The following is a 14939-nucleotide window of genomic DNA, read 5'->3' on the forward strand; positions in this document are numbered from 1 at the left end:
GCACCCGCCCTGTGGAACGCCCTCCTGCCAGATGTCAAGGAGATAAACAACTACTTGACCTTTAGATAACATCTGAAAGCAGCCCTGTTTAGGGAAGCTTCTAATATTTGATGAATCGTTGTATTTTCATATTCTGCTGGAAGCCGCCCAGCGTGGCTGGGGAGACCCAGCCAGATGGGCGGAGTATAAATATCGTTATTATTATTATTGCCTCTGCAAGGACCATCAGAAGTTGCGATCTTTCCCTCACTTACCTTGTAGTAAACCCATTGACTTCTCTGGGTTCAAAAGAGCCGTAGAATCGTAGATTGGCAGGGACACCCAGCGGTCATCTAGACCAACCCCCTTTGCAATGCAGGAACCTCAACTAAAGCATCCATACATTGACAAGCTCCAACTCCCAGCGGCCAGCATGGCCAATGGTCACAGGCGATGGGAGCCGGAGCCTTGCAACACCCAGAGGCTCATTTCTGCGTTACTTCCTGCGCGATAGATATTCAAGAAGGCCTCTATTTAAAAGATGCATTCCCTCCTGAGAACCTGCAGAAATCCTTGGGGGTTTTTACGCAGCGCCCCGTGGCATGATAGGAGCAGACATCTGCTCAAGCTAGGGGAACCTATTTATTTCATTTCATTTCAAATAGTTTCTACGCTGCGTTGCATTTCGGGATTGAAAGGGAGGCCCCTCTCCCTGGCTTGCAGCCAAACGTAAAGCATCAAATTAAGATTTGTGAGTTTGCAGAGATGGCAAAAATGACGACATCCTAGGCGCCGGGCGCCTTGTCCTCGCCGTTTTCCGGACCCTGCGTACCTTTCATCTCGTCCTCGTACACCTTGACCCCCTGAACCGAGCGGTCTTTGGGCAGCCTAGTGGTGCTGGACAGGACCTTGGTCTCGCCCGTCAGTTTGTCCTTCTCCACCGTGATCTCCACGGAGTACATAGCTGGGGGGCAAACAGGAGAGTGAAGCCCTGCCGCCCCGCCGAGGCTCCCGGGGCCCCAACTCCCGCTGGAAAGCAAGGCGTGCATCGCACGAGCAAGGCGTGAGGCCGCGAAGCGGGTGCAGAGGGGGCAAGCTCCAAAGTGCAAGGGGTGCGGTTAGAAAGCGGCGCGCAGGGTCCATCCCCCCGTAAAGAGAAAGGGAGCCTTTTGTCTACAGCGCCAAGCGCAGCCTGCGAAAAGCAGCCCTTCCCTGCTTCGTGTGGGTTAATTCACATTGGTGCCGGTGGGGCTTCACCTGTTGGACTGCACCTAGCGAGGAAGTATATATATATATAGTAAAGGTAAAGGGACCCCTGACCAGGTCCAGTCGTGACCGACTCTGGGGTTGCGGCGCTCATCTCGCTTTATTGGCCGAGGGAGCCGGCATGCAGCTTCCGGGTCATGTGGCCAGCATGACTAAGCCGCTTCTGGCGAACCAGAGCAGCGCACGGAAACGCTGTTTACCTTCCCGCCGGAGGGGTACCTATTGATCTACTTGCACTTTGACGTGCTTTCGAACTGCTAGGTTGGCAGGAGCAGGGACCGAGCAACGGGAGCTCACCCCGTCATTGCGGGGATTTGAACCGCCGACCTTCTGATCGGCAAGTCCTAGGCTCCGTGGTTTAACCCACAGCGCCACCCATGTCCCCATATATATATATATAAATATACACACATGCATATATATACATACAGCAGTACCTTGGTTCCCAAATGCCGAAACCCCGGAAGCGGGTGTTCCGGTTTTCGAACATTTTTCGGAAGCCAAACGTCTGGCGCGGCTGTCGGCTATTGTTTCCGGGGCGCCAATAAGAAGCCACAGAATTTTGAGCAAGCTGTATTAATTTTTATAATAAAGGACTTGGAAAGACGAAGAAGAAGAAGAAGAAGAAGAAGAAGAAGAAGAAGAAGAAGAAGAAGAAGAAGAAGAAGAAGCCGCGCCTTGGTTTTTGAACATTTCGGAAGTCAAACAGACTTCCGGAACGGATTAAGTTTGGCAGAGATTTACAGAAGATAGGAAGAAATATATGGACTATTTGAACTGTAATCGACAAATTACGCGAGTAGGACTACAAGAAGTTTTGTAAGGAGAACTATATGAAATATTGCAAAGAAGAGTAAGAAGAGAGATATTAGTTATACTATTTAAAGGTAACAGTGAAAGTAAGAAATGTAAATTAAGTGATAAGGCGGGAAAATTTTCAGATGTGATTGAAGCCTGGAAGAAATTTAAAGACTATTTGAATAAATATTGTAACATTAAAAAATTAGAAGCTACCTGAAAGTACCATATAGGCCTAGGTTTAAATTAGGAGCTAATTAAATAAATGAGATTTAGAATGTTAAGAAAAGTTAAGAAACTTGACTATGATTGGAATATTGATTTTGGAATAATGATATTGGGAAACTGCAACATTCAGTTACAAGGAAATTCAGATGGGAGGAAGTCAAGTAGTATGTTTACGAGGTTGGAAGTTTAATTAATTAATTAACGTGTATTACTTATGCTTTTGTTGTTATACTCTTTTTTATTTTCGTTTTATTCGTGTGTGCTTTTTTGTTTCCTTTACTTTATAATATGTGTTATGTTTGTATGAAACTTAATAAACATTATTGTAAAAAAAAAAAATGAAACAGCTGGGCACATGCCTTAATACTTGCTCCAAAACGTGCGAAGCGAGGCCAGAACGTTACTTCTGTTCTCCGCGGTACCCGATCTTTACGGAGCAAATTGCATTTGGGCCGAACGAGGTTATATAAATGACATTTCAGCCCGCGGCATGGAAACCCATCGAGCCGAACCCCTCGCTGTGAGAGGGCTTATTTTAACTCTGCTGCGGTTAATGGGCAACAGTCCTCTTTGCGGAGGGGGGGGGGGTCTAGCGGCCTTTAGGATGCTTTGACCTTGCAAAAGGTCTTCTCTGACCTTTGAAACCTCTGGCAATTCAGGAATGCAAGGCTGTTTCCCAGGAAGGAAGGAGGAACCAGCCAATTTCATTTTCTACCCGTTCATTAAAAAAAAAAAGGAACGGGTAGAAAATGAAATTGGCAGAGACATCACCTTGCCAACAAAGCTCCATATAGTTCAAGCTCTGGTTTTCCCAGCAGTGATGTATGGAAGCGAGAGCTGGACCATCAAGAAGGCTGATGGCCGAAGAATGGATGCTTTTGAATTCTGTTGCTGGAGGAGACTCTGGAGAGTCCCATGGACTGCAAGAAGATCCAACCTCTCCATTCGGAAGGAAATCAGCCCTAAGTGCTCACTGGAAGGACAGATCCTGAAGCTGAGGCTCCAAGACTTTGGCCACCTCAGGAGAAGAGAAGACTCCCTGGAAAAGACCCTGATGTTGGGAAAGATGGAGGGCGCAAGGAGAAGGGGACGACGGAGGATGAGATGGTGGGACAGTGTTCTTGAAGCGGCCAGCATGAGTTTGACCAAACTGCGGGAGGCAGTGGAAGACAGGAGTGCCTGGTGTGCTCTGGTCCAGGGGGTCACGAAGAGGGGGACACGACTAAACAACAACAACCTGTTCCTTTACCCCCAATCCCACCCCCCTGCCCATATTCAGAATGCCAGACCTCCAGGGCTGGCCTAAAGTTTCTGGGTTCGCCGGCTCCCCTCCAGGCGGCTAGTCAGGAGCTCGAGGCTCAAGGTGGGCGAGTAAATTTTCACTCCTCATCTTCATTTATATATTAAGAGGACAGCGATTGCAGCTTGCAAAATTCGCTCTGGTAGGAGCTGGCTGCAAATGATAGCCGATACCTTCCAACACAGAGGTGTTCCCTCCAACGTTTCTCCCCTGAAAATAGGGATGTCCTATTCCATCCCCTCCAACACTTCTCCAGTGAAAATGGGCTTTATCCAGCCTCAGTCCTATTACTCAGAGCAGACACCCAGCATGATATACTTCGGCTCGTTTGTATAAATAGGTCTACTCTAGGTAGGGTACAACTCCATGCCTTGAGTCACTAAATTCTAGGTGAAATCCATTCTTCAACTCTTTTATCCATTCAAAACAAACAAAACCATTAAGTTCTGCAGTCGGAATTAAAGAATGCAGATCTATTTCTCCAAAGCCGCCGATTAAACCTCGACAAGTTAGAATATCACCCAGCGCATCTCGTTTCCCGTAATGTCATTTCCTCTAACCTAGAATTTGTTAGCGCTTATCTAACTCTTCCCCCTTTTGATTCCCCGGCGAGGCTGAAATAACGCAAATTGATTTTATCTTCAGCATCCAATTGGGTTTTCTGCCGCCGGAGCGAAACGGATGCAAATCTGTTTGTTTAATTAATTCATTTTTAAGAACCCAATTATTTCCTGCAATTAGAACAAATGCAAATCTATTTATTCACAAATTTTTCCAATTAGATCCTGCGATTAGCTCTTCCCTGTTTCGTTTGTTTATTTGGAGAGAGCGAGAGGGGAAATTGTGGACCGAATGTGGGGAGACCACGTTCCATTCTCCCCTTTGCCATGCCAAACATCACCCCCCCAAAAAATCCCCACGGCGACGCACTCTGCACTTTCTCAGAGGCACCGCTGCTCACACATTCGGTTCCAGCACAGAGGGAAGAGTTATGTTGCAAGATATTGGCCGGGCGGAATGGGAACGGGAATTTTTAAGAACTGCAGGACTAGGGCAAATGAAGAACCTTTTTGGGGGGTTCAGGTGGGTCCCCCAAATTCAGCTGAAAATGCAACAGCTGTTTAAATTGTTCCAGTTCAATTTGCTCAGCGCGAACAGCCGAAAAAGCCTCTAAAATCTGGATAACGGTCCTGATATGCACCGAGGGTGGAATAATTTCAATTGCAACCGTACAGAGAGAGAGAGATTTGCATAGGGGAAGTTTTTAATGTTTAATGTTTATAATGGTTTCGCGTACGCTGGACGCTGTCCAAAGTGGGCCGGGTACAAATAAAATACAATTATATATATAGAAGGAGAGAGAGAGCACTAGCCTAGAAGCAAGAAGGAGGGGGAAATTGACGCAGCAATTCTCGAGTGCATTATTCGGTTTTGAGTTTAAGCACAGCGCTCTCTAACCCAGGGCCGGATTGAGGTTTGATGTGGCCCTCAGCTCCTGAAGGTAACGGGGCCCTTTCTACATCCAGCTGTCCTTTGTCCACAACAAATTGCCGCTGTTTTTTGTTGTTGAATATATGCTATATGGCAATTTATAGACCTCATAGGTATCTCAAGCCATTTGCAAGTGTGGCCATGCAACCCCTCCATGCAGAATGTCGGCACCCTATATATAGAAAGGAGCAAACCAGGGATATTTTAGGGAGCAGACGAGCAGGCGTGGCCTATGACTTACCGTATTTTTCGCTCTATAGGTAAAGGGACCCCTGACCATTAGGTCCAGTGGTGGCCAACTCTGGGGTTGCAGCGCTCATCTCGCTTTACTGGCCGAGGGAGCCGGCGTACAGCTTCCGGGTCATGTGGCCAGCAGGACTAAGCCACTTCTGGCAAACCAGAGCAGCGCACGGAAACGCCGTTTACCTTCCCGCTGGAGTGGTACCTATTTATCTACTTGCACTTCGACGTGCTTTCGAACTGCTAGGTTGGCAGGATTTTCGCTCTATAATATGCCCCTTTCCCCTCCTACAAAGTAAGGGGAAATGTGTGTGCATCTTATGTAGCGAATGCAGGCTGCGCAGCTATCGCTGAAGCCAGGAGAGAAAGAGGGATTGCTGCGCAGTGATCACTCTTGCTGTTCTGGCTTCTGGGATTCAAAATATTTTTTTTCTTGTTTTCCTCCTCCAAAAACTAGGTGCGTCTTATGGTTGGGTGCGTCTTATAGAGCGAAAAATACGTTACATCCCAGGAGCCTACACAACACAAAACACTGTTGCTGTATGTAGGTTTTATTTTATTTGTTTTTTATCTTATATTTTGGAAATGTGCATCCAGTTGGTTTTTTCCTTTAAATCTTTTGGCGGCCCTCAAGAGAGTGTGGCCTTAAGCGAGAGCTTGTTTAGCTTATACGTAAATCCGACACTGGCATAGATAGATAGATAATATTTTGGAAATGTACATCCAGTGGAGCCCTAAGATAGAGCTTGTTTAGCTTATACGTAAATCCGACACTGGCATAGATAGATAGATAGATGATAGATAGATAGATAGATAGATAGATAGATAGATAGATAGATAGATAGATGATAGATAGATGGAGATAGATAGATAGATAGATAGATAGATAGATGAGAGAGAGAGAGAGAGAGAGGGAGAGAGAGAGAGAGATGATAGATAGATGATAGATAGATAGATAGATAGATGATAGATAGATAGATAGATAGATATAGATAGATAGATAGATAGATAGATAGATAGATGATAGATAGAGATAGAAAGATAGATAGATAGATAGATGATAGATAGATAGATAGATAGATAGATGAAGATGAGAGATGATAGATAAATAGATAGATAGATGATAGATATAGATAGATAGATAGATAGATAGATAGATAGATAGATAGATAGATAGATAGATAGATGATAGATAGATAGATAGATAGATGATAAATAGATATAGATAGATAGATGATAGATAGATAGATATAGATAGATAGATATAGATAGATAGATATGGAAATGTACATCCAGTGGAGTTTTTCCTTCAAATTTTTTTGGGGCCCCAACAGAGTGGGACCCTAAGCTACAACTTGTTAAGCTTATACGTAAATCCGACCCTGGCATAGATAAACAGATAGATAGATAGCTTATATTTTGGAAATGTACATCCAGGTTTTCCCCCCTTTAATTTTTTTGGGGGCCCCCCAAGAGAGTTTAGCTTATTTAGCTTATATGTAAAGCCAGCCCCACTCTAACCCATCAATTAAGCCATGTGGGGTTCGCCCCCCCAAAAGGAAGGGGTTCCCCCGAGATAGTTAGACCACCCCACCCCACTCCCGGCGAAAGCAGGCGAAAGCAACATGCCGCTACAGTCAGGCAGAGGGGCTTGCCGTCGTCCCCCCAGCTGCCCCATTTTGGGGGGCCCAAGAACGTAAAGGACTAGTGCGCCCATAAGAGCAAGAGGCCACGATCCGACCTACCTGCCTTCATCATCCCACCGCCTTCCACCACTTTAACAGGGCTGTTGGAGACTCTGTTTTCCACTTGGGGGGCGAGGAGGAGAAGGGTGGGGAGGGAGTTAGAATCAGAGAATCACAGAACTGTCGAGTCGGAAGGGACCCCCAGAGGTCATCCAGTCCAACCCCCCACGAGGCAGGGACTCGAACCCGCAACCTTGGCGTTACCAACCTAGCAACATAGCAGGACAACGCACTGCTCCCTGCTCTGAGGCGCTGCTTCTGCGCATGCGCGCGGCGTGGTTTATATTAAAATAATAATAATAATAATAATAATTTTTTATTTATACCCTGCCCTCCCCGGCCATGACCAGGCTCAGGGCGCCTAACACCAAATATAAAATACAGTTAAAAAAAACCAAAACAACTCCCCGCAATTGAGTAAAATACAGCTTAAAATGCAGCCTCGTTTTACTGGCGGCCCATAAATCAAGACCGTAAGGAGAGGGAACGTCAAATATTCACCAGGGCCAGCTATCCACGCTGATCCTACATGGGCCAGCAAAAGGGCCGAGGGAAAATTTGTATGCAGGATCCTATATAAGGGGTTCCATCAAAAAAAAAAGAAGAGGTTTGGTGCTTTTGCGCATGCATGCACGGCGGCGAAGAAACCCGGAAAAATACTTCCGGGTTTGCCGTGTTCGCATCCCCGATACGTAAGGGGAGGTACGACTGTAGCTCCTTTTCGAAAATCCCCCAGGTCCAGCCGGGATTTAAAAACGGGGGTAGAGGACCTCCGCCCCAGTGGCCCTCTAAGGAAGCAACGGGTTCGAGTCCTGAGGAGAAAAGAAGCATGTATGTACCCTCTTCTATGCGGCAGCCCTTTGAGATACAGTGGTAGCTCAGCTTAGGTATCCCTCTGGATACGTAATCTTCGGGTTGCGAAGGCCGCAAACCCGGAAGTACCGTATTTTTTTGCTCTATAAGACTCACTTTTTCCCTCCTAAAAAGTAAGGGGAAATGTGTGTGCGTCTTATGGAGCGAATGCAGGCTGCGCAGCTATCCCAGAAGCCAGAACAGCAAGAGGGATGGCTGCTTTCACTGCGCAGCGATCCCTCTTGCTGTTCTGGCTTCTGGGATTCAGAATATTTTTTTTCTTGCTTTCCTCCTCCAAAAACTAGGTGCGTCTTGTGGTCTGATGCGTCTTATAGAGCGAAAAATACGGTTTCCAAAAATATATGCTTCCAGGTTTCACCACATGCGCAGAAGCAACCTGCGTGCCGTGCGCGCAGGAGTGCTCAATCGCGCCGTGCGCAGAAAGGCGCCTCCGCTTATGGACTTTTTGGGATACAGCCGGGCCTCTGGAGCGGATCCTGTCTGTAACCAGCAGTACCACTGTATTGGAAGATGACTCTCCTATTTTCCTCTTTTCCAAGCTAAACATCCCCAGCTCCTTCAACCGTTCCTCATCAGGCTTGGTTCCCAGACGCCTTGATCATCTTGTCCACCTTCCCCTTTATCAGTATCCTTAAATTCCGGCACCCAGAACTGGACACAGGATTCTAGCTGTGGTCTGACCAAGCCGGAATCGAGAGGGACTCTTGTTCTGGACACTGGACTTCTGTGGATGCAACCTAGAACAGCATTGGACTTTTTTGCTGCTGCATCACGCCGTTGGCTCACGTTCAGCTTGGAGGAAAATGTGGGATATAGATGCAAAGAAACAAAGGTACCTACCTTTGGCCGAGCCTAGAGGAGTCTGTGGAAAAAGAAAGCAGACATTAAGAGGAGGGGGAGAAAATATATTTAAATGGAGTATATCAAAGTTTAAAAACACGGGAGCCAGACCAGCACCCTCTCCTGAATTTGAGGTGGCCTTGGGGACACAACCTTGAGGGGCAGGCCAGGCTGAGATTTTTTATATATAAATAGATTTATACCTCCCCCAGCCACTCTGGGCGGCTTCCAACACACATAGTTGTTGTAGTAGTAAAAACATCAAGCATTTATAGCAACAATCTGACCCAATATAAAAAGTCACAATAGACAGATCATATCAAATAAAGCAATATTCAATAATCCATTAGGATCCCATAGTATAGAGTGAAATTAAACAATAAGTTAAGCAGTTTACACTTATCTATCATCTATCTATCTATCTATCTATCTATCTATCTATCTATCTATCTATCTTTCTATCCACCTGCCCCAGCCACTCTGGGCAGCTTCCAACACATCATCATCATCATCATCATAAAATATTCTCAGGCTGAGAGGGGGGGGGAGAAGGACTGTTTCTTACCTTGGGTGTACGGGGCACCTTTTCCTCCTTGCCCCCCGCCCGCGTCTCCTCAGCCATGTTCTCTTTGGTGGACGACGCTGAGATCCCGTTTTCCAGTTGCTCCAGCTCCTTCTCCAACCTGGAAGAGGGAAACGGCATTGGAAGGGAGTGGAGACCACATAACACTGGTCCTGAAAGACCTACATTGGTTCCCAGGATGTTTCTGAGCACAATTCAAAGTGTTGGGGCTGACCTTGAAAGCCCTAAACGGCCCAGTATCCCTGAAGGAGCGTCTCCACCCCCATCGTCCAGCCCGGACACCTGGGTCCATCTCCGAGGGCCTTCTGGCGGTTCCCTTCCTGCGAGAAGCGAGGTTACAGGGAACCAGGCAGAGGGCCTTCTCGGTGGTGGCGCTCTCCCATCAGATGCCAAGGAAATAAACAACTACCTGACTTTTAGAAGACATCTGAAGGCAGCCCTGTATAGGGAAGTTTTTAATGTTTTATTCTAATTTTAATATTTTGTTGGGAGCCACCCAGAGTGGCTGGGGAAACCCAGCCGGATGGGCGGGGTGTAAATATTATTATTATTTAATTCTATGACTCCACGAACATGCCTTTCCTCCAAACCGAAAAGCAACCTTTGCAGAGACCCGCTTCTGGCTGGGGCGACCGCCAGGTCCGCTTCATCCCTGTGCAAACTTTGAAAAGACTCAACAAAGGGATTGTCTCGCCCGGGAGACCCGGAAGCAGGAGGCGAGGAACAGCTACCGGCTGTTTCTCTCTCTCTCTCTCTTTTTGAAAAGTTTTTATTGTTAAAATAATTCAGCATTAATACACACATATTGCGAATATACAAGCATACAAACATACATTTTATAAAATCCTTAAAAATATTCAAACATACCTACATTCAGTCCCACAGATAATTCCTTTTCCCATCCACCACCCCTCACCCCACCTTTGTGTTAGACTTCCAATCTACTCAATTGCAATTTCTTTCCACTTCTATTACTTCCTTTCACACACCTTTAACCTGATTTCATGCTCCTTTTTCTGTTACGCATTGTTATCCATATTATTTAGTATTCCAGTATTTAAAACGGAACTTGTTTATTCTAATAGGAATTCTGATTTTTCAATATGGTTTTGCAAGTATCCTTTAAACACCTTCCAATCCCTGTCTATCTTCTCTTTTGAGATCCTTCCAATTTCTCCCATTGTTTTGGATATATTGTAGTACTCCAATAATTTGGCAAGCCACTCTATTTTTGTCGGTATAATACCGCTTTTCCAATTTTTTGCAATCAATAGCCTTGAGGCTACTGTTGCATATAAATATAATGTCTTGTCTTCTTCCTTTAGACTTCCTGGTACTATTCCCAATTCCCAATAGGAAAATTCCCAATAGGAAACCTTCTGGTGTTTTCCTAAATGAATATATAACGAAATGAAAAAAAATGTTTAGATATTCATTTAGCTACCGGCTGTCTCTTAATCGGAAAGCAGAGATGGCTTTGTGTATCTACTGCCTGCCAGGACCCCTTTAGAGTGGGAGAAGGGAAGAGAGCAGTGGCGTAGCGTGGGGGTGCAGGGGGGGCCGGCCGCACCGAGCGCAACATCTGGGGTTAGGGCAAATCCACGGGTTAGGGGGCGCAAATTACTTGCCTTGCCCCGGGTGCTGACAACCCACGCTACGCCACTGGAAGAGAGGGGCTCTGGAGGGAAGGGAATGAATGCTCATCCCTGGAAGAAGACGGTTGCATTGGTTTGCATATCCCTCTCTAAACCTCTCCCTTTCCTTTGGCCTCACAAAATGCGGACCGCGGTTCGGCCCTAGCCAAAGGGAGAGGTGCAGCCTGGAACAGAATCATGGATGCCTTGCCAGTGACACTCTGTTCTCATGGAGAGGCAATTTCCCCCAGAGGAGTCTGCCGTATGAAACACATCAATGCAGCGGCCGGCATATGATAATAATAATAATAATATTTTTTTATTTATACCCCGCCCTTCCCGGTTCAAAAACCGGGCTCAGGGCGGCTAACAACAAATTTAAAACACTTAATTGTAAAAGCAGCATAAGATACGGTATAAAAACATGAATAACAATAAAATTCGAAAATCAGTTTAGGGGAAATAAGCATTAGATACGGTAATCCCCAGGGCTAGCTGGCTGAATTGGTCCTACTTGGGCCAGCGAGGAGGCCAGGGGGGAATTAGCTGTGGGGTCTCAGAGCAGGTGATCTTCATAGAAGGGGAGGGGGAAGGAAGAGAAGGGAAATAAAAGATCAGGCTGAATTCAAATTAAAGGCCAGGCGGAATAGCTCTGTCTTACAGGCCCTGCGGAAGGAGGTTAAATCCTGCAGGGCCCTGGTCTCCTGGGACAGAGCATTCCACCAGGTCGGAGCCATCACTGAGAAGGCCCTGGCCCTGGCGGAGGATAATCTGACTTCCTTATGGTCCGGGACCTCTAAACTATGGTTATTCATGGACCTTAAGGTCCTCTGCAGGGTAGATGTCTTCTAAAAGTTTGGTAGTTATTTTTCTCTTTGACATCTGGTGGGAGGGCGTTCCCCAGGGCGGGCGCCACCGCCGAGAAAGCCCTCTGCCTGATTCCCTGTAACTTGGCTTCTCGCAGCAAGGGAACCACCAGAAGGCCCTCGGCGCTGGATCTCAGTGTCCAAGCAGAACGATGGAGGTGGAGACGCTCCTGCAGGTATACTGGACCGAGGCCATTTAGGGCCTTCAAGGTCAGCACCAACACTTTGAATTGTGCTCGGAAACGTCCTGGGAGCCAATGTAGGTCTTTCAAGACCGGTGTTATATGGTCTCGGCGGCCGCTCCCAGTCCCCAGTCTAGCTGCCTCATTCTGGATTAGTTGTAGTTTCCGGGTCACCTTCAAAGGTAGCACCACGGAGAGCACATGGCAGTAGTCCAAGCGGGAGATAACTAGAGCATGCACCACTCTGGAGAGACAGTCTGCGGACAGGGAGGGTCTCCTCCTGCGTACCAGTTGGAGCTGATAAACAGCTGCCCTGGACACAGAATTGACCTGTGCCTCCATGGACAGCTGTGAGTCCAGAATGACTCCCAGGCTGCGCACCTGGTCCTTCAGGGCACAGTGACCCCATTCAGGACCAGGGAGTCCCCCACACCCGCCCACCTCCTGCCCCCCAAAAAACAGTCCTTCTGTCTTGTCAGGATTCAACCTCAATCTGTTAACCACCATCCACCCTCCATCCGCTGAAGATTTTAGCTGGGTCTTCGCTTGGCCACGCCCACAGCCGACAACACACCTGAGCCCTTACCTCTGGATGCTTTCTTCCAACTCCTTGGCCTTCAAGTCGTCCTCTTGCATCTGCTTTTTCAAGGCGTCACCTTCCTCGGCCGTCGACGAAGGGGCTCCTTCCAGCAGCCATCTTTCCCTCAGGGTCTTTGACTGGGAGGCAACGCAGAAGCAAAGGGAGGAATCGTAGAGTCGTACAACTTGGAAGTGACCCCAAGGGGTCATCTGGGTTACTGTTGCTATTGTTGCTTTTTAAATTTATTTAAAGCATTATTTAGCATAACCTCGGTTGCCGAATGTCTCTGTATGACCTTAAGCAAGTTCTGGCAAACAGTGAACGGCCCCCCTCTATCAAGGTGCCTCCCCCCCCACCCTGATTTTTTGGGGAGCGGGTTCAGATCCTGATTCCTTCCAGCAGCTCTCCCTACCTTTAAGTGTTGCAACTGACGCCGGTCGTCTTCCAGCTGCCGCCTCTTGTTTTCGATCTCGGCTTGGCGCTTCCTCTTCTCCTGAAATCGCAGGCGGAAAGGAGGATAGGAGGAACGGGGGGGAGACAAAAAGTGAGTGGCAGCCTCTCCAAAAGTTAAAACAGACTCCTGGGGGGGGGGCCTGAGGTCTTTCCAAAGTTCCCACCTCGTTTCTTCCTTGGCCATGAGTTAGGGAGGGCGGTTACTTTTTCCTTTTTTTATTATTTTTTAAAAAGCTTTTATTTATGAATATTTCAAACTACAACGGGATTTGCCCCTGCAATACAAAGCAGTTTGGGTATGTTATTTCCCCTGACGTACATGTGCTGTGCACATTTTTTTTTTTTTTTGCAAACCAGTCAGTTGCAGAACTGCGTCGCAAAATCCAAGCGCGGCCGCATTTCATTTCTCTCTCTCTTTAATGCTTTATTGTTTTGAAACTGTAGAACAGAAATACTCAATAGATGTTGAAGACAAAATAAAAATAAACAGCCATTCGTTCCTTAATTGATACTTCATCATTTTATAACTGAATTTATAAATTTTACAAATTGAATTTATAAATTGAATTGATAAAACATCAATTTATAATTGAATTTAATGTGACCCCCAATCTTCGCATTGCGTTCCCGAATTGGATTCCAAGAATCCGCACTTTGCTTTGTTTTCTCCACGTTGTTCAGCTTAACTTTATAAAGTTATCCAATTTATAAACGAGAAACTCAGTCGAAACCTGCCAACCGATTGATATTTTGACATTCTTTTACACAGGCGCATTCCACCTATATATTTCGGTTCTCGTTTCGTTCCGGGAAACGCAAATTCGACGGGTTTGCCTTTGAAGGCGAACCGGATCAGCGTTTCGTTTCCGCCGGGGACAGGGAACCTTTTCCAGCCCAAGAGTGAGGAAGCAGAGAGCTCAAAGAAGATACAGAAAAGTGATTTTCTCCGAAAAGGGACCTCATTGGGCTCCTGTGGGCCTTCAGCCAGGCCAACCTCGAACAAGAATCTGTTGTTGTTTGCAACCAGGAGAGAAATTCCATCCCTCTCGGGGCTGCTCCCTGCTTGATTTCCCTCTCGAAACGAGGGCAAGAATGTGTCGCAAACAAGGGATGCTTTTGTTGTCCTCCTCTCGGACAGCAGAGGTTCCCCGTCGTCCTAGTTAAATCAAAATCCCGCTGGGAAAACAGGAGGTGGGGTACAAGCCCATTAATAATAATAATAATAATAATATAATAATAATTTATCATTTATGACCCACCCATCAGGCTGAGTTTTCCCAGCCGCTCTGGGCGGCTCCCAATCGAATATTAAAAACAATACAGTATTAAAGATTAAAAGCTTCCCTAAATGGGGCTGCCTTCAGATGTCTTCTAAACATCAGAGAGTTGTTTATCTCCTTGACATCTGATGGGAGGGCGCCACCACCGAGAAGGCCCTTGGGAGAGGGACCCCGGTGTCCGGGCAGAACGATGGGGGTGGAGACGCTCCTTCAGGGACACTGGGCCATTTAGGGCTTTCAAGGTCAGCACCAACACTTTGAATTGTGCTTGGAAATGTCCTGGGAGCCAATGTAGGTTTTTCAGGACCGGTGTTATGTGGTCTCAGCGGCCACTCCCAGTCCCCAGTCTAGCTGCCGCATTCTGGATTAGTTGCAGTTTCCGGGTCACCTTCAAAGGCAGCCCCACGGAGAGCGCATGGCAGTAGTCCAAGCGGGAGATAACCAGAGCATGCACCACTCTGGAGAGACACTCTGCGGGAATGCCCTCCCGCCAGATGTCAAGTGAATAAAGAATTTGATTAAGCAACTCCTGTTCTAGGAGTTTTTAAAAAAAAGACTAATTTGCGCATTTTCCCTAATCTACGTATTTTTGTATACATTC

General features: G+C 46.8%; 1 protein-coding gene across 3 annotated transcripts in view; it reads right to left on the reverse strand.

Annotated features, from left to right (window-relative positions):
* Window positions 1–14939, reverse strand: part of PALM (paralemmin) — a 49510-nt gene that overhangs the window by 5645 nt on the left and 28926 nt on the right. For 2 of the 3 annotated variants that reach the window (XR_014543355.1, XM_083594790.1), the window contains exons 3-6: window positions 13018–13098; window positions 12612–12742; window positions 9326–9443; window positions 8761–8782 (exon numbers count right to left, since the gene is read on the reverse strand). Coding sequence is in view for 2 of the 3 variants with exons in the window: in XM_083594790.1 (XP_083450916.1) it covers window positions 8761–8782; window positions 9326–9443; window positions 12612–12742; window positions 13018–13098 (352 nt within the window). In the remaining variant the exon portion in view is untranslated. Of the gene's footprint in view, window positions 1–811; window positions 944–7047; window positions 7111–8760; window positions 8783–9325; window positions 9444–12611; window positions 12743–13017; window positions 13099–14939 lie in introns of all 3 variants that reach the window. The other variant, XM_083594789.1, reaches the window with a different exon arrangement.

The sequence above is a fragment of the Podarcis filfolensis genome (genome assembly GCF_964270895.1).
Source record: "Podarcis filfolensis genome assembly, chromosome: 18".
In the NCBI taxonomy this organism is placed as follows: Eukaryota; Metazoa; Chordata; class Lepidosauria; order Squamata; family Lacertidae; genus Podarcis; species Podarcis filfolensis.